The sequence below is a fragment of the Delphinus delphis genome, chromosome 11 (assembly GCF_949987515.2).
Source record: "Delphinus delphis chromosome 11, mDelDel1.2, whole genome shotgun sequence".
Classification (NCBI taxonomy): Eukaryota; Metazoa; Chordata; class Mammalia; order Artiodactyla; family Delphinidae; genus Delphinus; species Delphinus delphis.
The window spans coordinates 2,812,201-2,837,923 of NC_082693.1; the positions used below are offsets into that span (position 1 = coordinate 2,812,201).

The following is a 25,723-nucleotide window of genomic DNA, read 5'->3' on the forward strand; positions in this document are numbered from 1 at the left end:
TTTGTGTTCTCCACACTCACGCATTCTTCAAGTCTTGGTAACTGGAACATTTCTCTCTCCCGGCTCAGAAATGATCAGTGGAAAAGGAACCAAAACAAGTACCTCATTATGTGTCAAGATTAACCAGGCAAAACTGTGGGCTGTTGACTGAACTGCTTCTCTTAATCGGCTGGTGCTCTAGCTTTAAAAGTTCCCAGGAGACAACCTGAAATCCAGAATCTTCTCAGAACAGAAAAGAGTGGGGGAAATTCTGAATACATCATCAAACAGTAAGAGCCTCAAGCCTTTGGAAAGAGCCCAAAGGCCAAAAGCAAGACCTGTAGAGCTCTGTCCACACTGGTGGGTAACCTGATGATTATCTAACAAATTCAGCATGTGTCTACCAGAGTTCCAGAAGAGTGAGAAACCTGGGGATTCGTCTGAGTTAGAACAACCTTTGATTATAGCTGAGTCACCTCCGTGTTCTTAATACAAGTAAGACCTGGGGTCTTTTCACTGTGTCTATTCATGTGATATATGTCGCCCTCCAGTGTGAAATGGAAGGATGCCCTTGTTCTGTGGGGAAGACAACTGTGGAAGAAGGAGCTATGAGTACGGAGAGAGCCACCTAGAATGCCCCCTCCAAACCTGTCAGCAGAAGGCCTCTTCCTGGGGGCCTCTAAGAGACCCTGAATGCTGCAGAAACCCCAGAGGCTTGGGATCTGGGACCTTCCAGGAACTCAAGATCTCTCTTGCTGAGGTCCTTTCCATCATCACATGGACCAAAGTCTTCACCAAAGCCTTTGTGCTTCTCACTGTCTTCCTTACCAGGAAGCTCCACGCGCCAACCAACTATCTCACTGGCTCCCTGGCCAAGACCAATCTTCTTGGCTTTCATCTTGGTCATAGCCATCTGCATCACATATACCATCACCCACACCTGGAACTTTTGCCAAATCCTATGTGACATCTGGCTGTCCTCTGGAATCACGTGCTGTGTGCATCTCTGCATCACTGCTGTGGACGGGTACTGGCCGTCACCAACATCCTGTAGTACAATGAACGCCAGATACGCGGCCTCCACAGCCACCATCGTCTGGGCCGTTTCATCTCCATCCTGTCGCTCTTCTCCCAGATCTCCTACATGATCTACTCCACAGATGGTGCCTTCTACATCCTGTCCGTGTGGCTCATCACCTTTCACACGGCCTCCTGAAGCCACCATATCACCACAGCCCAGCTCATCAGAGTTCACTCTACTCCCTCAACCCCCAGTCTCGCACTCAGCCAGCTCCCCTCTGTCAACCACCTGAAAATCAAGCTTTTGCTCATAGAATCCTGGAGCAAGAGGATGTCTGCACCTCAAGAAAGGAAAGCCGTAATACGAATAATTATAGCTCTCTTGAGAACCTTTAACTGCCTCTAAACTTACTGTGTCTTTTTGTTTATTTTTTGTGGATCCAAAAATTATAAAGTTATTTCTATTTTATCAGCAAACAATGGTCCAGGAAACACATCACGAACGTTGAGTCTCATGATGTTAGTACAGTAACTTCTACAACAAAATAAGCAGGCAGAAAATAAAGGCTCTAAGCACTGAAAATGACAGTTCTAGAGGCATTATCTTAAAAGAAGCAGTAACAATCTAAACCAGTTTTGAAAGTAACTGTGCTACCTATTTGATAACTGTTTTAAGACGAATCAAAGTCTATAACATGACAAATTAGTGAGGCAGCTAGTGTACTAAAAAGAGCACAATTACCGGCCCTCTAGAGCCTACTCCACTGGCCTTCCACAGCGAAAGGCAAAGAGACTAGACAAAGCATAATACGTGTTATGTTTATATGATGTCCTGTAGTGTCACAAAGCCTGAACACATACCACTGTCTAATCCTCCCAACAGGGAAGTTGTTGTCATGGGAAAAGCTGCATTTTGGAATAAGACCAACCTTGTGACAAAACCTGAAGCTACCACTGTTTTAGCTAAACCGATTTGTACAGATTCGAACCTCCCTTATTATGTAATATGTCTGGGACTTTGTTGGTTTGGGGCTTGTTTTTGTTTTGGGGGCAGGAAAGGGGAGCATGCGAGAACGGATACCAAGGTGTAAAAGTGTTTTATTAGTGAGTACTGAGATAACTTAATGGATCAGGACTAACACTTTTCTATTTCCTTTAAGAAATGGGAGAAGATAGTTCAGAGTATATTTTGTGAAAATTCTGTTTTAGCTGTATCTCTAAGCATGTATACCATACGTTAATACAGATTAATGTAAAATATATTTCTTATTATGTGTCATGGCCTAAAAATTTAGCCACTGATTATAACAGAGCAATCAAGATCTAAAATCCACTAGCAGAAAGTTGCAAGGATTAAACAAGATTACAGATATAAAGGGGCTAACGTAAGTGCTGCCACTCTATTTTTACAAACTATGATTATTCCAGGATGATGAGGTGTTATTTCTAACTTCAAACCCCTGTTCACAGTAATGAAAAACTTTTTTTAATGTTTATCTAGTTAAAAATAAGATGTGCATTACTTTCAAACAACCTTTGGGTTCTAACCAATGTACTTGTGACTTGGCAAAATCCACCAACACACGAACGCACATCCTTTCACCCAGCAATGCTACTTTAAGTAATTTACCTAGAAATATACTTCACTTATGAATAAACCAAACATGCCCATTTTTAAAACGCAGCATCATTTTACATAACAGCAGAAACTTTAAGCAGACGGTCCACCAGTGGAAACCTTGTAATAAACCACAGCACATCCGCACAGTGCTGTTGGTAACAATGAAGAAGCCCCGGAAGAAGTTTCACAATACATTAATGGGAAAAAAAGGAAAGCAAAGGGAAATAAAGGAATGGTAACATCTGTGTTTAGAGAAACATTTTTGCTTTATATGGACTGTGCATAAAATGTTCATGGAAGAACACAGAAAGAGGTAAACAGAAAAAAACAGAATACGTATCTGCCTGTGTATATGTAAACTGTGCCTGGAAGTGTATACAAGAAACCGGTAAGGGGAAGTGAGCAGTGGGGGGGTAAGGTGAGAAGAACATATGTATAAAAATGTAAAACAAAGTAGCATCCACTAACAAGATACTACAGTCACTTACCTAGAGTGATCAAATTTTTATGTTTACTCATTGAAAGCAAATGAAAACCAAATTAATAGAGGACAACTATTGAACATGGTCCTCTGTACACAAAAGAAAAGCTGAATTTGAGGTTTAGCAAAGAGAGTTTTATTCCTGGGCTATTGTTAGAGGTTAAAAATAAACTGGGACAATGTCAAATATTTCTGATCTATCCCCTCAGTGGAGAAGAACAATAAATACCAGTGTCTACTATAACTATTATCTCAAAGGTACCCTTTAATTTAGCTAAAAGGGGGAGGGGAAGACAATTATTAGTACTTTCCTTATTTATTACAGTGTTAGCCTCTTTCCAGTTATGATTAAGGTAAAATAGGAAAGAAAGTCTTCCTTTCCTTGACGTATGTAGATTAGATGTCATTATAGTAGCATGTGTTTCTATTCAAAATTGCAGTCTTGCAAGAATCCCGGCCCACGTGCTACACTAATTCATGGTCCTACAGCTGCCGTACGAGACAGAAGATTCGGAGAGGCAGAAGAATGCCCATGCAAATACTCTGGCAATTCACAAGGCCCTCTTCAGAGACAGCAGCATGGAAAATACTACTGAAGATATCAAACAGTGTTTACTTCGAAAGTTTGAAAACTGAACGTACAGAACAGTTTTCACAATCTACCACCTGCAGCAATGGTTTCAATTACGACCTGCAAAAATATAAACAGAGGAATGAGAGAGAAACTCTGACAGCACTTAGGTACAACTCAGTGGTAGGAATGAGGACGTGGGTCTGATGCGGGGCCCTGGGCTCAGAACACCTACACCTCACCTTCTTCTGAAGGACATTAACTTTCCGCTCCTTCACATCCAGCATGTCCTTGAGGTCATGGATCTCTCCAGCTTGTGTCCCCTTCTCCTCAGCCATGTCCTGGATTTGTTTTGTCTTCTTATTCAGCATGGTTTCCTTCTCTTCCAAACGCAACCGCAGAGCATCCACCTAATACAACATTTTTACAAATGATTAATTGAAAAGGAACGTAATTCCTTCCAAACAGATGAGTACAGTTGCCTAAATGATACTTTTATAGTAAACTTTCATTAGAATCAAATAAAATACCACTCTAAATACAACTGTGACTATTTAGACATGAAACCCTAAAATTTTGTGAGCACTTCCATAATAAAATAAAATTTACATCCGTTAAATTAAGGTGTAATCAAAATAAATAGATCTGAATAAAGGGGGCAAAATTGGAGAATTTACATAAAGGGGTTGAGCTTTGCTACGTCTATAAAGTGGTATAATCTATTATGTTTCTCAAATTTTAGAATCACATGGAGGATTTAAACAGAATGCCAGGCCAAGCCACAAGTTTCTAATTTGGCAGGGTTGGGGCTCAAGAATCAGTATTTCTAACAAGTTCCCAAGTGATGCTACACTACTTTAGAAAATCCAAAATTAGAAAGAAAACAGTAAGCGTCACCAAACATGACACCTGCTGTATCAGAGAATACAATCTAGCTGCAGCTGACAATCCCATAATGCACTTAGAGATCTGTAAGGCAAAGCAAGGTCTACTTTCAGATGTCAAGACTAGTCAGCTAAAGCTTGGTATCCAGGTACCTTTATCACCCAAGTTTAATACCATCCATTAGATATAACTTTAAAATAATCAGAAATCTAATATAAGTACTTATTTTTTCTTCCAGTTTTGAGATATAGCTGACATACAGCACTGTGTAAGTTTAAAGTGTACAGCATAATGATTTGACTTCCATGCATCATGAAGTGATCATCACAGAAAGTTTTGTGAACATACATTGTCTCATACAGATACAAAATTAAAGAAATAGAAAACAACCTTTTCCTCATGACGAGAACTCTTAGGATTTTCTCCCTTAATGACTTTCACATACAACACACAGCCGTGCTTATTATCTTTCTCCTGTTGTGCACCGCACCCCTAGTACTTTTGTGTGTGTGTGTGTGTGCGGTATGCGGGCCTCTCGCTGCTGTGGCCTCCCCGTCGTCGTGGAGCACAGGCTCCGGATGTGCAGGCTCAGCGGCCACGGCTCACGGGCCCGGCCGCTCCGCGGCACGCGGGATCCTCCCAGACCGGGGCATGAACCCGTGTCCCCTGCATTGGCAGGCGGACTCTCAACCACTGCGCCACCAGGGAAGCCCCCTAGTGCTTATTTACCTGATATCTGGGCGTTTGTACCTTTTGACTGTCTTCATCCAATCTTCCCTCCCCTGATTCCTCACCTCTGGTAACCACATATCTGGTCTCTTGTTCTGAGTCTGGTTTGTTTGTTTTTCAAGTATAACTGACCTACAGCCCTATGTTACTTCCTGAAACACAGCAGTATAAGTTGATGTTACTATACATCTCAAAAAGTCTATTACAATACGTCACCATACAATAATATTCCACAGTTACTGACTGTATTCCCCACACTGTACATTCCATCCCCTTGACTCATTTATTTTGTAACTGTAAGTCTGTCCCTCTTAATCTCCCTCACCTATTTCTTTTCTCTCCCCATCCACCTCTCCTCTGGCAACTACCTGTTTGTTCTCTATATCTATAATTCTGTTTCAGTTTTGCTATGTTTGTTCATTTGCTTTTTTAGATCCCACATATATGCGAAATCACACAGTATTTGGCTTTCTCTGTCTGGCTTACTTCACTTAGCACAATGTCCTCAAGGCCCATCCATGTTGTCACAAACAGCAGGATTTCCTTCTTTCTCATGGCTGAATAATAATATACACAGACACAGACAACATCTTCTTTATCCATTCATCCACTGATGGACACTTAGGTTGCTTCCATATCTTGGTTCATTAATGCTGTAATGAACATAGGGGTGTATGTATCTCTTATAATTAGTGTTTTTGTTTTCTTCAGATAAATACCCCAGAGTGAACTGCTGGATCATACAGCAGTTCTACTTTTAATTTTTTGAGGAATCTCCATACTGTTTTCCATAGTGGCTGCACCAACTCACATTCCTACCAACAGTGCACAAGGGTTCCCTTCTCTCCACAGACCACAGGCTCACCAACACTTGTTATTTGTGGTCTTTTGGATAACAGCCACTCTGACAGGTGTGAGGTGATATCTCATTGTAGTTTTGATTTGCATTTCCCTGATGATTAGTGATGTTGAGCATCTTTTCATGTGCCTGTTGGCCATCTGTGTGTCTTCTTTGGAAAAATGTCTACTCAGATCCTCTGTCCATTCTTTAATCAAGTTTTTTTTTTTTATGTTGAACTGTATGAGTTCTTTGTATATTTTGGATGTTAACTCCTTACTGAATATATTATCTGCAAATATCTTCTCCAATTCAGTAGGTGGTCTTTTTGTTTTGTTAATAGTTTCCTTTGCTGTGCAAAAACTTTGTAGTTTGATGTGGTCCCACTTGTTTAGTTTTGCCTGCTTCCCTTGCCTGAGGAGACATATCCAAAAAAAATTACTAAGACCGATGTTGAAGAGGGTACTTACTGCCTATATTTTCTTCTAGAAGTTTTATGGTTTCAGGTCTCACATTTAAGTCTTTAATCCATTTTGGTTTTTCAGTTATTTTTTTTAATTATTTATTTTTGACTGCGTTGGGTCTTCGTTGCTGCACGTGGGCTTTCTCTAGTTGCGGCGAGCGAGGGCTACTCTTTGTTGTGGTGTGCGGGTTTCTTATTGTGGTAGCTTCTCTCGTTGTGGAGCACGCGCTCTAGGCACACAGGCTTCAGCAGTTGTGGCACGTGGGCTCTAGAGCGCAGGCTCAGTAGTTGTGGTACACAGGCTTAGCTGCTCTGTGGCATGTGGGATCTTCCTGGACCAAGGCTCAAACCCATGTCCCCTGCATTGGCAGGTGGATTCTTAACCACTGTGCCACCAAGAAAGTCCTTTTAATCCATTTTGAACTTGTTTTTGTGCATGGTGTGAGAGAGCAGTCCAGTTTCATTATTTTTCATGTAGCCGCCCAGTTTTCCCAACACCGTTTGTTGAAGAAGCTGTCTTTTCCCCACTGTATATTCTTGGCCCTTTGTCATAGATTAATTGCCCATAGAAATGTGGATGCGTTTCTGGGCTCTCTATTATATGCCATTGATCCAAGTATCCATTTTTGTGCCAGTACCATACTGTTTTGATTACTATGGCTTTATAATATAGTTTGAAATCAGGCAGCATGATACCTCCAGCTTTGTTCTTCTCTCAAGACTGTTTGGCTATTTAGGGCCTTCTGCGTTTCCATACAAACTTTAGAATTATTCTAGTTCTATAAAGAATGCCATTGGCATTTTGTACTTATTTTAAAATCTATTCACAGCAAATTTCATTAAACATACTCACACACCAAATTCTTTTGTTTTTTTGCTTTCCCACTAAGGATTTATAATTCAGCAAATAGTTACACATTTGATTACAGAAAAACAGGGAGGTGGGTTTCTTTCTGTTCAACAAAAATATAACATGAGTCATACATGCAAGCCACTTGTGAAATTTTTAATTTTCTAGCAGCCATATTAAAAAGTGATAAAGGAAGAGGTAAAATTAATTTTAATAATATATTTTACTTAATCTAATATATATACACATTATTGTCATTTCAAACCTATAGTCTATATAAAAAACTATTAATAAGCTATTTTACATTTGTTTTGTACTAAGTCTCAAAGCCCAATGCATACTGTAGTTGACACTTGTGTCACATCTCAATTTGGACTTGCCATGTTTCAAGTGCTCAACAGCCACGTGTGGCTGGTGGCTACCACACTGACAGCGCACATCTAAGATAACAAGTATGTTTCTACAAAATATCTTTAAACTTGAACTTGTACTATATTATTTTTCCTGTCTGAATGTAGAATAACCCACAAAGAAAAAATAGGTCAGACTTCCCTGGTGGCACAGTGGTTAAGAATCCGCCTGCCAATGCAGGGGACATGGGCTCGAGCCCTGGTCCAGGAAATTCCCACATAACGCAGAGCAACTAAGCCCGTGTGCCACAACTACTGAGCCTGCGCTCTAGAGCCTGCAAGCCACAGCTACTGAGCATGTGTGCCACAACTACTGAAGCCTGTGTGCCTAGAGCCCGTGGTCCGCAACGAGAAGCCACTGCAATAAGAAGCCTGTGCACCACAACAAAGTAGCCCCCGCTCGCCACAACTAGAGAAAGCCCACGTGCAGCAACAAAGACCCAACGCAGCCCAACAATTAATTAATTAATTAATTTAAAAAATAGGTAATATGGGTAATGACTCACAGAGAGAATACCAAAGCATCAGGAAATATTATTATTACATTATATCATAACTGTATTATTACATCAATAACATATTGAAACTATATTATATCAAAACAATAAGGTATCTGAGAACCAGTACTGTATGTTCAGTGGCACTTACTGCTCACTAAGTATTGTGGAAAATTTCCTAGGAGACCAGTCTCATTTGAGACCGATATAGATAAGCCATCATGTACTTACAGATTACGTTGGACCATGCTGGAGAGGAAAAACATGTAAATAAACAACATTTCATTCTGCTAAACTGTATTTCTCTCAACCACTTCAATGCCACCAGTCTCACCAAGCCAGAAATTGGGGAAGCCGTCTTTTCAGGTCCCATTTATACTTCGTCAGCACAAGTTCCACTGCCCCCTCAATAAACATTCTTGCACCTCTAATTTTCCTCTATTCTACTTTAATTAATGATACAGGGTAAACCTTATTACGTTCTGGAAAGGTCCACCTAAGAACTTTCAAACTCTGAAAATCTTATTTCTGAAACACGGTTCTTTCCTTTCTTCTATGCCTACTAAATCTACTCTTTGTCCAAAGTATAACCTCTGATCTATCATCCCTAACTTTTTGTTATTCACCTCCATTCTGGTTTTGTTTTTCTCCCAGCCTGAACAATCATTTCAAATACAGCCTCACATCATCTTTTTTTTTCCAGTCATGTTTATTTTTACAAACCGTTACTTCTGTATTAAACAGTTTTCTTCATTCTACCCTCAGACTTCTGAACCTTCCTGCACGTGGTCATGCATATGCTTGCCAACCACATACACAGTATATCAGAAGTCCTCAGAATTCTATTCTCAAGCATCGTATTTCCTTCCCTTGTATTTTCCCTGTGGAAAATTTCAATTTCCCATGGTAACCGGCAAAACTGGTACTTTGAGAAGAAAGCAGACCGAAGATCTCAAAGCTAAACATAAGTGATAGAGCATGGATTTAAGATTAAATGGTCTGTCTTCAGATCCTAAGCTCTTAACCACTAATTCTGTAAGATTTCATATATGTAAAATTCTACAAAATGCAAACTAATTTCAGTAACAGAAAGCAGACCAAGGGTTGCCTGGATATGAGGGAGGAAGTGGGCAGGAGTGAAGAATATCAGGGAGAGGCAGAAGAAAGCGGTTACAAAGAGGTACAAGAAAACTCCGGGGACAGTGTTCTTTATCTTGACTGTGCCATTGGTTTCAGAGGTGTGTGTCAAAACTTACCAAATTGTACATTTTGAATATATGCAGTTTATTGGATGTCAATAAATTTGATTTTTTAAAGTCAGCAAAATTAGAAAGCACGGTATTAGAACAGGAATAAACCAACAGACGTTTGCCACAGAAATGCGAGCCCAGACACACACACTCACACCATGTAGTGACCCATACACGTATAAACAGAGGTGACACTGTAACCAGTGAGGAAAGGACAGAGTATCCGATAAACTGTTTTTAGACAACTGGCTACCCATGCTGAGGGAGGAGGGAAGAACCCTGACTCACATCATACACAAAAATGAATTCTCGATGAATCAAAGCTTTATATATAAAACGCAAATCTTTAAAACTTTTAGAAAGAAAGATACTTTTTAAGTATCTTTTAAGACAGGGCAGCATGGAAGGATTTTTTTTTTTTTTTTTAAGACCCAGAAAGGATACATCATAAAGAAAAAATACTGGTAAGGCCAACTACGTTAAAATTAAAAACTCCTACACGTCATTTACCATATTAAAATGTTTTAGTATTTTACCTATATTTTAAGTGCCTGAAATGGTTCTTAGTAAAAATACTACTAAGGAAAATAGAGGCATATTTATACTAGCTTTTTAATTTTTTAATTTATTTTATTTATTTTTATTTTTGGCTGTGTTGGGTCTTCACTGTTGTGCATGGGCTTTCTCTAGTTACGGCGAGCAGGGGCTGCTCTTCGTTGCAGTGTGCGGGCTTTTCATTGTAGTGGCTTCTCTTGTTGCAGAGCATGGGCTCCAGGCGCACGGGATTCAGCAGTTGTGGCACGCAGGCTCAGGAGCTGTGGCTCGCGAGCTCTAGAGCGCAGGCTCAGTAGTTGTGGTGCACGGACTTTGTTGCTCCATGGCATGTGGGATCTTCCCGGACCAGGGCTCGAACCCGTGTCCCCTGCATCGGCAGGCGGATTCTTAACCACTGCGCCACCAGGGAAGTCCCTGCGCTAGCTTTTTAAAATGTTGATATTTTGTCAGCTGGTCAAAATTAAATACGACGCAGTACTGAACTTCAAGTTTCCAAATGTATGGCCACTTACAGTCACTGCAAAAAAATTAAATACCTAACAGGTATAAATCTAACAGAGCATGCATAGGCTCTGTATGCTGAAAATTACAAACGGCCAATGAGAGCAACTGAAGAAGAGCTAAATGAGTTCTTCCCATGAATAGTATATGAAATGGAAACTTGACATGTGTAAAGACAGCCAACCTACTTAAATTTTTCCTCAAAGATGAGGAAAAAGAAAAGATTATTCAGCAGTGACAAAAAAAAAAAAGTGTTTTACTGACAAACAGTAGAACTACAATAAGCCAAGCCCAGAGAATCCAAAAGATGTTACTTTACAAATTTCCAGTTCTGGCGCCTGAAGTCAGCACTAGAGAGCTCAGAGCAAGAATCCAAATCCAATGCAGAACGAAGATGGAATACATGATCACCACTGAGTTCTCCAGTGGTCCTTTCTAAAGTGCAAGGTGACAAAATTCCTTAAGTTACCCCCAGTTTTCCTTCATCTACCTATTAAAATCAGAAACACTCCACTATGCAAAGAAGGAAAAAAGGTCCAGAAGGGAAATGTCAGAACAGACTGAATATTTATGCAACAGGGAGAAGAGAGCTGCCACCACAGAGTGAAGATGCTTGTGAATAGGAAATTCAACGACCAGGCTGTCGAGATGCCAGAAGAACTCACTGACCCTTATCCACCTGGCGTTTGTTGAGGCTCAGCTCCAGCCCGCCTACATGGCTACTAGTCCCATCTGACAGTAACAGATGTGGTTCCTATTAGTGAACCCATTACAGGGCATCCATCAGTCAGGGCAAGTCAAGAGGGAGCTCCTTGAACCCTCTGACCCGCTGCACAGTTAAAGAGGTCAAAGTCTTAGAAAGTACACATGCCAGAAATCTAAAAATAAATAAATCTCATGCCAAGTCATTTCTACCTAATTCCTACATTCTAATTTGTATTCTGTATACTATATATTCCACCTCTGATATGTATTCTATATATTCCAATAACCACAAGCAAAAAAAACAAAGCAACTCACCTTAAAAACATTTTACCCAATACCCCTGAAATACACTATTAAATTCTTATTGCAGAAGTCAAAAGCCCAGACATTTAAACCTGTAGATAAGCCTGAACTGCCTTGTCTCTCAGTTCTTCTCAGCATTAATTTCAGAAAAATGAAAGGCTTTCCATCTGTGGGTCAGGAATCAGAATACAGCAGGAAAGCGTCCCTCATCGCTTCTAAATGTTGCTCATTCTGATGGGACCAATGTCTCAGGATAACTGTGAGGCCTCATATTTGTTGCTTCCTTACCAAAAGTACCCAGATGCCCCAGCTGCACTTTTACGTTAGATCCCTGACTCTGCTAAGTGACCTGGAAATGGGCCTGCACCAACCACTCATAAATACCCGCATGCCGATTTGAGGGAATGTCAGGTATGAGACCCACAAGAATTGATGACTGAAAAAGGTAAAGAATAAAAACTCTTGTTATAAACATACAAACCTTTGGTGTTATTGCAGTGGGAAATGCAGGTGTTGACATTAAAAATATTTCATATCACAAATATTAGCCACAGAAACTACCCAAGTCCACAGCCTAATTACTAAGTGATCTTTTCTTTTTTTATATAAATTTATTTACTATTTACTTTTGGCTGCATCGGGTCTTTGTTGCTGTGCGGCTTTCTCTAGTCGCGTCAAGCGGGGGCTACTCTTCGTTGTGCAGCTCGGGCTCTAGGTGCGTGGGCTTCAGTACTTGTGGCTCGTGGGCTCTAGAGCGCAGGCTCAGTAATTGTGGCCCATGGGCTTAGTTGCTCCGTGGCATGTGGGATCTTCCCGGACCAGGCCTCGAACCCATGTCCCCTGCATTGGCAGGCGGATTCTTAACCACTGTGCCACCAGGGAAGCCCTACTAAGTGATCTTTTCAATTCAAATCACCTGTGTACACTTTTTCTTGGTCTGCTTTTTCATGCAATGCAGAATTTAAATGGGCTGGTCTGGAGATCTGAGATAAAAATAACCACAAAAACCACTTTGCTACTACTAGATTAACTGCTCTGAATTCTACACTGATCTTTTGGTTTGGTGTGAACTAAATTCAGAGTATAATTTTGTGTGAGGTCCGTATTTTGCAAACCACAAAAAACGTATTCAGGAAAACCCCTCAGAGACTAGTAGGACACACAGTCATCACCCTAACACCATTCTTGGCAGGAGGAATAAGACTTTGTTTATTCACATCAACTGAGCTGGAGGCACAGCATCTAACCAGCTTGCCAAGCACCAAGGTCTGTGGCAAACAGGTTATGCCAACTTCAACAAAATCAGAAGGTTTTTCCTCCACAAGACTTTCTCTACCAATGACATGAACAGAAAAATGGCTACATTGCTGTTTTGGCCTTTTACCTCTGATCACAAAAGTATTCGTTATCTCAACCCACCTTAACCTTCTTTTGTTTTACATCAATAAACAGATCTACCTAAGAGCACATTAGCACTAGTAACCGCATGCCAGTAACAATGGCATGTTTCCTATAATTCCTCTTTTGCAATTATATGACTCACTGCCTTTCTAACTCTCTGACCACACCTCTTCAGTTTTCTTCACTGGATCCTCTGTCATTTCCCCCTCTTTACATGTCACTCTATACAACCTTCCTCTGGAGAAACCAATTCATCCCTAAGGCTTTAGCCACTACCCCCATAATGACAGCTTCCGAATATTTATTCCTAGCCTGTTCCTAGCCCCAACCAGTTCTAAAAACCTGAGATTCTAACAAAAGTTTCTGCTTTCACTGAATATCTAGTTTAGAATGAGTTTTTTTAAAAAAAATCTTTCCTTTTTAAGGACCTTTAAAGATCACCTAATGTGGTCAAACATAAATGTAAGTTAAATCTGAGTACTGTCTATTATATTATTTTCTGCATTTTTCCTGTATTTCATAAATTTTTTAAAAAATTTATGTATTTATTTATTTGGCTGTGTTGGGTCTTCGTTGCTGCGTGTGGGCTTTTTTTAGTTGTGGTGAGCTGGGGTTACTCTTAGTTGCGGTACGCGGGCTTCTCATTGCGGTGGCTTCTCTTGTTGCAAAGCATGGGCTCTAGGCGCACGGGCTTCAGTAGTTGTGGCACATGGGCTCAGTAGCTGTGGCTCGCAGGCTCTAGAGCACAGGCTCAGTAGCTGTGGCGCACGGGTTTAGCTGCTCTGCGGCATGTGGGATCTTCCTAGACCAGGGCTCGAACCTGTGTCCCCTGATTTGGCAGGCGGATTCTTAACCACTGCGCCACCAGGGAAGTCCCCATAAGTTTTTAAAAAATTAAATAATCTAAACTACTCCTAATTTTAAAACTGAGGAAATCAAAGCCAAAACTAAGTCACTTGCCCAAGATCACTAAGTATAATTTCCTATCAACACATCTCCCACTGTTCCCATCCAGAAAGGAGGACGAATGAAGGGCGTTGGGTCATGAGACTGAGAGTGTACACAAGCAGACTTTTTTAAAAGGCTATTTCAACAAACTGCACTGAGTTCTGTTTGACATTCCAACAAAAGGTTGAAGAGCTCAGAGAAACTTGCAAAAGGCCACAGGCAGAGATGTGTCATTCAACAGTGCACAGTTTATCTGTACAAAGGGAGGGGGGCTACAAAGTTATCATCTAAAAAAACCAGTGGCGGTATTTTAAACCCATTGATATTTAATATTCACCTCCAAATTCAGATAAGAACTTCATAATTAAAAACTCTATTCTAGCCACATTAAACATCTATTCTAACCTTAGGAAGTTGGTATTATTATTATTCTCAGTGACAGATGAGAAAATGGAGGATTACAGAGGTAAAATAACTCATCCAAGGTCACATAACTAATAAATGTAGAAGGCTATTTCAAGCCTAGGTCTGACTCCAAAGCCCATGCTTTGACCACAGTGCTACTAAATCCAGACTACCTCTGTGAAGGTCAACAGATTAAAGGAGATGTTCATAAAACAGGAGCAATTCCACAGATACTGTATACTGCCCAACACAAAAGGACCTCATACCATGGACCCTGAACAGGAAAAAAAACAGGCCTTTTCCCACATCCTGTTTTTCCTTAAAGAATTTTAAAATTTAAAAAAAAAAAAAAACTCCTGAATCCATGTTCTTTTTCATATGTGCTTAATTTAGTGATTTGAGAGCTGGATGAAAGTCTAGGGTAGCTTCAGAGAGGAGGATGAGACCAATTAAGAGCAATTATAGGGGGCTTCCCTGGTGGCGCAGTGGTTAAGAATCCGCCTGCCAATGCAGCGGACACAGGATCAAGCCCTGGTCCGGGAAGATCCCACACGCCGCGGAGCAACTAAGCCCGTGTGCCACAACTACTGAGCCTGCATTCTAGAGCCTGTGAGCCACAACTAATGAGCCCACGTGCCACAACTACTGAAGCCTGCAAGCCTAGAGCCTGTGCTCTGAAACAAGAGAAGCCACTGCAGTGAGAAGCCCGTGCACCACAACAAAGAGTAGCCTCCGCTCGCCGCCAACTAGAGAAGGCCCGCGCGCAGCAACGAAGACCTAATGCAGCCAAAAATAAATAAATAAAATAAATTTATTTTTTTAAAAAAAGAGCAATTATAGGAACAGAAATATAGCAATTATAGAAAAAGGTGAGAACTTTCAGAGAGCTGGTTCGAACTGTCTTTTATGGGATCCAACAGGAGAAAGCTGCTTTGGAGAAAGTGAGCCTTGCCAAGTGTCCCCAGAGTAATTTAAGAAGAAAAAGCAGATCCTGATAGACAGGCACATAACATTCATAGAGTCACCCCCAATTCAAAGGAAGTTAGCTTTCCTACTGTTATCTTTTAGAATGAGACCCTTATATTGGAGCAGTTGTCCTAAAAACTTACAAGGGTAATTACTGAAACTCAGTTAGTCCTAAAAACAAATATAAAAACCATCCAAGAATGACCACAAATACAGTCTTTGTTCTCTGTGGTACAAGAAACCAATCACAAGCCCATCTGTGTGAGACCTAGCTAATAAGAACACTATTTCAGAGGGTGGTACAAAGAGAAGGATGGATTGCCAAGGGGAAGAAGTCATCTATTAGACTGTGACAAGCTTTTAAGTGTTTGCATTATCATTAACCAACTGCCTGGTCCCCTGGTTCCCACACCTGCCACCTCCATCCAAAACTATCACAGCAGCAACCTTGGCAACGGGCTCACCTCCAAAACACTGGTGCCCTCTTTTGACCCTTTTGTAGTACTGCATGCACACCAGGCACCGATGTGAGAAACTCTAGTAAAGCCACAAGTTAATACATTTGCAGGCAACATTCTTCAGATAATTTTATATTTGCAACTCCCTGAATAAACCTTAATTTAGCTTGATAAAAACATTACATAGCAGACCTTCTACATAAAGTTTATGCCAATGAAAAGAAAAGCAGTAAGAATCTCTTACTGTTTTAACAGTTTACATGTATTAGCTGATAGTATTACAAGAATTAGAATGATGCCAACAACTGACAAACACCTTACTATGTGCCAGGCACTAGGAGTGAATAAATTCGTTTAATGCTAACAACCTAATGAGGCAGGAACTCCTCTTCATCTTACAGATGTAAAACAAGGCGCAATGAACTTAAGTAATGTGCCCAGGACCCTGCACCTGGTAGCAAGTGGTAAAACTGAAGTTCACTCGGTAACTGTGAGGCCAGAGCCTTATTTATCCCAAAATAGCCCTCTGAGGTATCACGATAAGATGAAACGTGATCAAAATAGAAAAAGTATAATTTGTAAGGAAGATTATAAATATATCATCCAAATCTCTCATTTTCAACAAAATCCCAAACTGTAAAAAAATAAAATACTATATGAAACATTTTGGTCATTTTCCCTTTCCTCCTCGCTTGAAGATTCTGAACTTCTGGGTCTGAGATGTTTTTATGCATTCTTTTTACTACCCATTCCTTTTTTCATTACACTATGCCTTTATTTACCTATTATCTTGTTCTTTAAAAGAAAAGAAAAAATTAATCCATACTATATGCTTTATTTTTCTTCTATACAGCAGAACTGCTTACCTATTCCTACCTAAATGCTCTATTTCACTGAGATCTTTAGAAAATATTTTCCTTAAGACAGCAAATCCAAATAGCATCATCAATTCCTTCTCATTGCAAATATGATAGATTCTCATCTGTCTGGAATTATTTAGTGTGTTCCTACCTCTAATCAAGGCTGGCAGACTAGATAATCTTCTAATATTTCTAAAAATGCTAACTTTATTTTCAAACAGGACATGAAGGCACGTGTCTAATAATCTGCAGTTCAAAACAAGATTTATCTCAAACATTTCTAGATTCCACAGTTTGCTTACTTAAAGCTATTCATAATACCAAAAATTAAGGACACTTAATAACCCAACACAGGCTGACCAAGCTCACTCCCATTCATGACTGAAAGATTTACCACGGGTGAGGACAAATGCTTTTACAACTGTCTTTTCATTTCATATCATTAGTTTAAAGTCTACTTAGAAGCACAGACTTAGTCAAAGTCTGAAGTATCAAAAACATATATTAACTGCACTGGTTTAATTTGTTAGATACAAGAACAATAGAAACAAGATGGCTATAGTTTAGTACTATAACTGACCACATCGCTAAAGAATCCATCATAATATTATTCATAGCTCCCGTATCTCAACACAACAAGAAGTGCACAGGTAATACACAAGAAAAGGTGCCAAGGAATGGGCTCCGTGCAAATCCCACAACTCCTTTTACCTCGGTCTGCAGGATGGCAGCCCTCTGCTCCTTAGCAGTCAAGGACTCCTTCAGCACTTCAATGTGTTGCTTGCTGTCTGAGAACTGGTTGGTGAGTGTTTCTAGCTTTGTCTGTAGGGCTAGTAGTTCTGTGTCCTTTCTGGACAGCTCCTGCTTCACCTGACCAATCTAGAGAAGAAGAAAAAGCAGTATAAGGAAAAAAGAAATAAAACCACCACCTCTGATCTGGGTCTTTGACAGATCCACGTCAAGATATACAGCATTAACTTTATGACAGGACACAATTCATCTTTTTGCATCATCTAATCTTAGCTGACCCCCCCCCAAAAAAACAAAGCTTATTCAACTAATAGCAAAATTTCCAGTTTTCATTTATTGTCTCCCCTAAACTTTTGAAATCCGTTAGAAAAGGAATGGAAGAAGAAAAATCCCAATTCACTTAGATGACTATGAGACAGTAGTAAGCATCTGAACATGACTAAAGCAGTTTTCATCTTATTAAGTCATAAGAAACTTCAAATCATACAGCAGGATTAGTGTAGATGGAATACAGAAAGAAAAAAGAAACTTCCTACTATTGCTATTTAAACTCAAAAGCTGCACATTTATTTTTTTTTTTCATTGTTTTTTTTATTCTCAAATGAAAGTGTACATAAAGTCCTTCTTAAAAAGCCACTTTAGTGTTATAAGGCATTATAAACATGTGCTTTCTAAAAATTATGTAATTTTGAGGAGTTAGGGGTACTGACCTAAAAAAAAGATTCCACCTACAAAGTTATATTACCTACAACATGTCATATCAACTAAATGGATAAAAGTATATAACCTAAATAAAGAACGCATAAAATCTCATTCTGTAAGAATCTACATGTGTAATCAGATTTGAATTACTCTGACAGAGCAATCCATAAATCGATAGGTGCCGCTCACTCTCCCATAAATTTTTCTCATCTTAACTTAGAAAACGTTTAACATCAAACATCTCCTTTATATTTCTACTGTTTCTAAGAATTTTTACTCTTTTATTCTTCTTTTTTTTTTTTCGGTACGCGGGCCTCATCGTTGTGGCCTCTCCCGTTGCGGAGCACAGGCTCTGGACGCGCAGGCTCAGCGGCCATGGCTCACGGGCCCAGCCACTCCGCGGCATGTGGGATCTTCCCGGACCGGGGCACGAACCCGTGTCCCCTGCATCGGCAGGCGGACTCTCAACCACTGCGCCACCAGGGGAGCCCTTACTCTTTTATTCTAAATGTCAGCCAAATTAACAGAAATCATATCTGTTTTTATATTATATCTACTGCCTAAGCAAGGTAGCTAGCTATACACTAAAATATAGACTCTTGGAAGTATAAATTTGACAAGAAGTCAGTAATCTCAGTATCACTGATGAAACAAAAAATACTTTTTAAGAAGTTGAATGTATCTAAAGTATTTTGACTGTAATAATCTTAGGCATAAGGGACAAAGTTTTTGTGAATAATTTCCCATGAGAAAGTATGAAATAAATTTTACTGTAATTAACATTACTTTTAAGGAGCACTAAAAATAAACTTATAATTTACTGTTCTGTTTCAGCAGGAAGACAAGCATTTTCCTCATATGCATGAAATCTCTACTTGCAAATATAATATTCATTCATTCAACAAACATTTTTGTGTGCTCACTGTATGCAAAATACTTGCAGCTGGTAAGGACATCAGTGCAAGATAGCTGTAAACAGCAGCTACTTCCATCCTGTAACACAGATATGTACCCAGGAGCTGCCACATACTGTAATGGTGTAGCATCTTTCATGACATCCCTTTACCAACATCCCACCCCTAACAAACAGAATGCACTAAAAACGCACTTGTGGTATGAATAAATAGTCAGGAGAAACGTTCAAAATGTTCTCACCTCATCAGCTAAAGAACTATGGCTTAAAGATTACTCAAATTTCCAGCTACCTCTGGACCATGTGATCAAAAATAACTATAAAATCTCAGTTTCCTCATCATCTGCATTACTAAATAATCCTGAAATAATGCTATACTGACCATAAAGACTGAGAAAACTGAAGAAAATATCCTAAATAGAAGAGTTTAGAAGCACAAATTTCCCTTAAAAGTTAGCAGCATAGGGCTTCCCTGGTGGCGCAGTGGTTGAGAGTCCACCTGCTGATGCAGGGGACGCGGGTTCGTGCCCCGGTCTGGGAAGATCCCGTATGCCGTGGAGCGGCTGGGCCCGTGAGCCATGGCCACTGAGCCTGCGCGTCCGGAGCCTGTGCTCCGCAATGGGAGAGGCCACAACAGTGAGAGGCCTGCGTAACGCAAAAAAAAAAAAAAAAAAAAAAGTTAGGAGCATAAGGCTTTTGCAGTCAATCCCACGTGAGAACGAATGAGTGTGTCTTCTTGGGTAACTACCTCTCTAAGCCTTGGTTTCCTAATCAGTAAGATGGAGAAAGCAAACCAGTGCCACTGTATCGCATACAGATTAAACCAAAAAAATGTATAGAATGTTCAGCCTGTTGTTCGACACAAAAATAAATTAATAATACTAGCTGAGGAAAAAAAAGTTATAGATCAACTTCTCCTCTAGACAATACATGGTTACAACAAACCAAACTGGACCCTTTTAGACAGAATATCTCACTTTTCTATCTATACTATAAAATGGTCCATAAATAGCAAACACTAAATTAGCACAAGTGGTTTTTTTTTTTCTTTTAATGCTGCATTCCAGTCTTATCCTACCGTAATTTTCAGAAGCAGTTATTTTCCTGACACTTGTGAGACAAATGTGTGCACAGCCTAGTATAGGGCAGTGGAGTGCAGAGCTTACCAGCACAGGTTCTGGAACCAAATGGCTTGTGTAAAACTCAAACTCTGCCTCTTACTAACTGTGTTTCCTGAGCACCACTGTGTTACCTCAGCTTCCTTATACATAAATTGGGTTGAGAATATACCTACCTTAGTAGGTTATAAAATGCTTGTAATAAGTACTCAAGTGTTAGCTATTTTATTATAATCATCTTATCACAGTTTGAAATGGAATTTCAAGTTCTCTAGACAGATGATTGAGCTACTGAATAGATTTAGAGACTTTAAGTTTCATGCTACTTCTAATTTACTAGATAACTAAATGAGCTAATCACTTCAATACATCTGTTCGTTCCAAAGAAAGTAAAATTTGTTGCAAAATCACCTATCGGGGACTTAAAGATGATGCCTACATATGAAGGTAAAGCACTTCACTCAAGAAATCAGATTGAAATAAACCCTGGGTGATGGACCTAGAACATCTGCACATTCTTTGTACCTAAGAAGAGAAAAGAGACCATTCACATAAATCAACAAGTTTCTGGTAACAGGAAAGGAGTCGAGAAAAAACAGCTTTGAAGCACCATCCACACAGTGGCAAAGCAACAGTAAAAAACCAGGGACAGGGCTTCCAGAGCACGTGAGGGCTCGCTGCACACAGGGCGGCACGTGGGTCAAACGGGTGAACAGGAGTCGGTTAAAGAGCAGAGCAGGCTGGTTAGTGCTAGTATCGGGCAAAGCTGCCGACCACAGAGTGAAAGTGTGAGCACCCAGAGCCAGAGCAGCAGGGCCCCACTGTGGGGCCACTGCACGCAAAGGGTAAATCTTACGGCAAAGACCTCGGCCTGAAGACCAGCCGCTCTCTTTTTCAGCTCCTCCCCTTGAGCCTCTTTCGAATTTAGCTCCTCCTTCAGTTGCTCTACCTGTCACGACATTGTTATTCTTTTTCACTCATGTGTCAACTTAGGTCTTTTTATTATCTGCTTTTGAGCCAGAGCAGTAACTGGAAATAACAATAACTCATATAACACAATCAAATCTGTTCCCCTAATTTCCTCTTCAAAGGACCCTAGATGGGCTCACTATTCCCATAGGGTAATGGACTGAAATGTGCTAGAAATGTGCTAATCAGCAAATGGGAAGCAGAGACAATATTTTATTTTGTTCTCAAGTTAGAATGATAAGTCAAAACTAACAGAAAGTTGGATATGTGAAGTTTTAAGTTCTAAAAGTTACATGAAATTGGCCATAGTCATTGATAACAGATTCTTAAAATAATAGAGGAATATTCTACTGACTTATATGCAGGTATGGGTATCACAGAAAGAAGCCAGAAACTGCATCATTAAAGGAACAGTTTTCACTTCTGAGAAATTAGGGAACTAACACAATTGGGATATGGGGGGCAGGGGGAGGGGAAGGAACACTTACTTTCTAGCTAATATTTTACAATTGAAATTATGATCTTTAAAACACCACAGACCTGATAAACTGATAACTGTAATAAACTAAATCCTCCAATTTACCTAAAATAGTTTATAGAAACAATATAAATGCCTTTGGCTCTAAGGAAGGAATACTGTGACTGAGGTTATAATACAGACTGATATGTCTCAGCAATGCTTATCCTACTGTACATACACCCCAAGTGCACGTGGGAAACAATAAACCTGATACACATGGGTCTTCTCCAAGGGAGAGCACAAAGGGGTTTCCTTTAGGGAACTGCGTTTGAAGGGAAAACACGGTTTTATTTAAGCCATTTCAGGAAAAAAAAGGGGAGGTGGATTCAGTCTCTTAGGCTGAATTTCACTTCTAAATTTGTTCACAAGACATCAAGAACATGATGTTTCATAGAGTGAGAAAAACTCATCTGGATGTAATCCTACTAATCGCCTCAGAAGTACTGGTAGACATGAAATGTTAAACTGTGATAATACACACTTAGCCTCACACAAGTAATTTTTCTTTTAAGTGAAATTTGAAATAACCATTGCAACATCAGTAATTGACTTTAATTCTGGAAAGTTCTATCTGAAAGAATTACGGTACAAGTATTCTTCCCTGAAGCCTGATAAAACAGCATGAAGTCCATCACTACAGAAGTAGGAACATGCATCAATTTTTCAAACCCCATTTAAAAGTTACAGTATCACACACCATTACCTTGTTTTTCATAAATTTAGAATGGCTCCGATAGACTTCCATTTGCTTCATTTCTTCCTCTCGTTCTTCAGTACTCAAAGCCCCGTTCGATTTCAGCATCTGAATCTCCTCTTCCAAGTCTCGGAGCCCACGCTCCATAGAGGAAATTTTTGAATCCTGAGGACAAAGGAAGATTTAGACATTAAAGTATTCGCAAAAAGTCAGAGAGGTCGCACAAGCCTGTCTTTACAGATGTGAAATTTAATAAAGATAAACAAATATGTAGAAATATTGCAACTGGTGCCTTGCTTCTAAAATATATCCTTCATGGCCATATGGTGGAGAGGAGGAGGACTGAGATCTATACTATGATTTTTTCCTCTAGCCTTTCCTCTGCACCCTTTTGATTAAAGTTGAGAGTATTAACTGAAGAAGTAGAAGCAATGGAAAACTAGTTAAAGTTTCTTAGTACTTTATGGTCAACGAACTTCTAGTGAAAACATTTGTAATATTAACAGTAAAACCTTTTCTAGCTATAATATTTTATCGTTTTACTTGATGACCTCTAAAAGGCTTACTTATGCTCCCAAAGGAGTGGGGAAAAGAGTAAGAAGGTTTCAAAGACTTACACAATAATTCGTATAACCCTATCTACAATAATAAAGATCTGATAACCTCCCACTGTAGAAAAACAAAGGGATGAATAATTACGCTAACAGTTACATTTTATCACACAGTGGTCCCAACTTATCCACAGTTTTACTTTCCGTGGTTCTGCTCTCTGTGGTTTCAGTTACCTGAGGTCAACTGCGGTCAGAAAATATCAAATGGAAAATTCCAGAAAAAAACAATTCAGAAGTTTTAAACTGTGCACCGCTGTTCCAATCAATATGATGAAATCTCACACCATCCCATTCTGTCCCACCGGAACGTGAATCATCCCTTTGTCCAGTGTACCCCTGCCCGTTAGTCACTCACAGCAGCCACCTCGGTTATCAGATGGACAGTCCTGGCATCACAGTGCTTGTGTTCAAGTGACCGTTTTTATGTGACAATATTTTATTTAATATCGTCCCCAAAGCACAAGAGTAGTGATGCTGGCAATTCAGTTTTGACAAAGAGAAGCTGTAAGGTGCTTCTTTTAAGTGAAAAGGTGGAAGTTCTCACTAAGAGAAAAAATCATATGCTGAGGTTGCTATGATCTACAGTAAGAACGAATCTTCCAGGAGTGAAATTGGGATGAAGGAGAAAGAAATTTGTGCCAGTTTTGCTGTTGCACCTCAAACTGCAAAAGTTACGACTACAGTGCATGACAAGTGCTTAGTTTAGATGAAGAAGGCATTAGATTTGTGCAGTAAGATACTGAGAGAGAGAGAGAATGAGACCTATTCACATAACTTCCATTACAGCATACTGTTATAACTGTTCTATTTTACTATTAATTACTGTTGTTAATCCCTTACACACTGTGCCTAATTTATAAAATTAATCATAGGTATGTATAGGAAAAAACACAGTATATATAGGGTTCGGTACCACCTGTGGTTTCAGTCCACTGAGGGTGGTGGAACCTATCCCCTGCAGATAAGGGGAGGTTACTTACTGCATTAGTAATCTTACTTATTCGCTATACTTCACCATGCATGTGAAGTATCTCATAATGATTTCTAAAAAGAAACATCACTGTCCTTATAAATCAGCATCACCACGAATATCACCTCCTAGTACAACAACCATCTACACTCATTTTCTTGGTTTTGTCTGTCACAGTATCTAGTTTATCCCCAGATTACTTTAGATGTCATCAATTACAGAAAAACCCCTACACAGAATAGATACTTTATAGCTGCATATGCTTATTCACCTAAGAAGTAAAGACCTCAAAGAGCATAAATGCAGTATAGCTTTATGTTATTTGGAATTTTATAGAAACCATTCCTTTAGGAAGAAATTTTGAGACTGACTTCCTCTTTTCACTTTACCTCAAGCCTGCCTTGACTGACTTTCCTTGCTATCTGAGAGTGTGCCGGTAAGAGTTAAAGGACTTATCATGAGACAATTACAACCAGCTAGTTTTAGGTTTGGGGGGAGAAGCGAGGGCTGTACTCCTCTGACTTGCATTGCATTACCTTTAAAAATAACACAACAAAAATTTTCTTTTACAAATCTATTCAAATGCAACTTACATTTAGTTCAAAATTAAACATATTAAATTAACACAATCAGAAACGTTCTAAACCTAAACCAGGATTTTGATTTACTCGTTTAAAACTATCCTGGCCCATAAAGCATAAATAAACGACTTCAAATGCACTATCTGAAAATCCCAGCACAGACAGAGAGGCAGCTCTCGACCAAATCAGACACTCACTATCAAATCACGCACCATAAAATCTGCACCTAAAAAGGGACCATAACTGCAGCTCTGAACACCATGAGGCAGAAAAAGAACCTTTCAGGCTACTTTCTGGGATGAGGCCAGAAAATTAATGCCTGATATGTTGGACTAGTTGTAGCACCGACCAGTACTCAGGCTGTGTTTATTTGAGGACAGCCCTTTCCAAGGAGGTTTCTTACTCCTAGAATGTATAATAACTAAATAAATAAAGTTTTTATCATCTTACTACTCTATACTTGCCCAGCCCTGGGTCTCCCATCATTAATCAACCAACCCCACTGATTCCACTGAAATCCTCTGCTCCTTGTTAAATTTCCCAAATCCTCAACTTTTTTTTCAAAAGTTGTCTCCCTGCTCTAAGTAAACCCAGGCTTTCCCAAAGGATAGCCTTTCCCCGAACGCTCTCCAGAGAAGTCCACTAATCCCCCAGCATCACAGAGTGGCAGGGAGAAGTGTGGGCACCTCCAGGTTCCTCGATGCTGCTCCCATTTATTTATTTATTTTGCGGTACACGAGCCTCCCACTGCTGTGGCCTCTCCCGTTGCGGAGCACAGGCTCCGGACGTGCAGGCTCAGCGGCCATGGCTCAGGGGCCCAGCCGCTCCGCAGCATGTGGGATCTTGCCGGACCGGGGCACGAACCCGTGTCCCCTGCATCGGCAGGCGGACTCTCAACCACTGCGCCACCAGGGAAGCCCGCTGCTCCCATTTAAAGCTCACACTCCTCTTCACTCTCCCTCCGCACAGCTGCCATCTAGGGGCTCCCCCGCCACTCCCGCCCACTGAAGAAGTCTTCAGCACCCGGCTGACAATAGATCTCTCCTTCAAATGCCACTCTTGTCATAATCCTAGGATTTCAATGTCCGACCTCCTTGACGTCCGTAACTCCAACGCCCGCATCCTCCGGTCCATTTTAGCTATCCAGTTTACAAGACCACATCACCCAGGACTCTCCTCCCAGGCCTGACACACTGTCA

General features: G+C 40.1%; 1 protein-coding gene across 6 annotated transcripts in view; it reads right to left on the minus strand.

The window, feature by feature from the left end:
* ERC1 (ELKS/RAB6-interacting/CAST family member 1) overlaps positions 1-25,723 on the minus strand; it is a 393,002-nt gene that overhangs the window by 269,359 nt on the left and 97,920 nt on the right. For 3 of the 6 annotated variants that reach the window (XM_060024062.1, XM_060024058.1, XM_060024059.1), the window contains exons 5-8: positions 22,372-22,527; positions 21,036-21,128; positions 17,408-17,575; positions 3,915-4,082 (exon numbers count right to left, since the gene is read on the minus strand). In XM_060024062.1, the coding sequence (XP_059880045.1) occupies positions 3,915-4,082; positions 17,408-17,575; positions 21,036-21,128; positions 22,372-22,527 (585 nt within the window). The remainder of the gene's footprint in view (positions 1-3,914; positions 4,083-17,407; positions 17,576-21,035; positions 21,129-22,371; positions 22,528-25,723) is intronic. The other 3 variants (XM_060024063.1, XM_060024061.1, XM_060024060.1) reach the window with 2 other exon arrangements.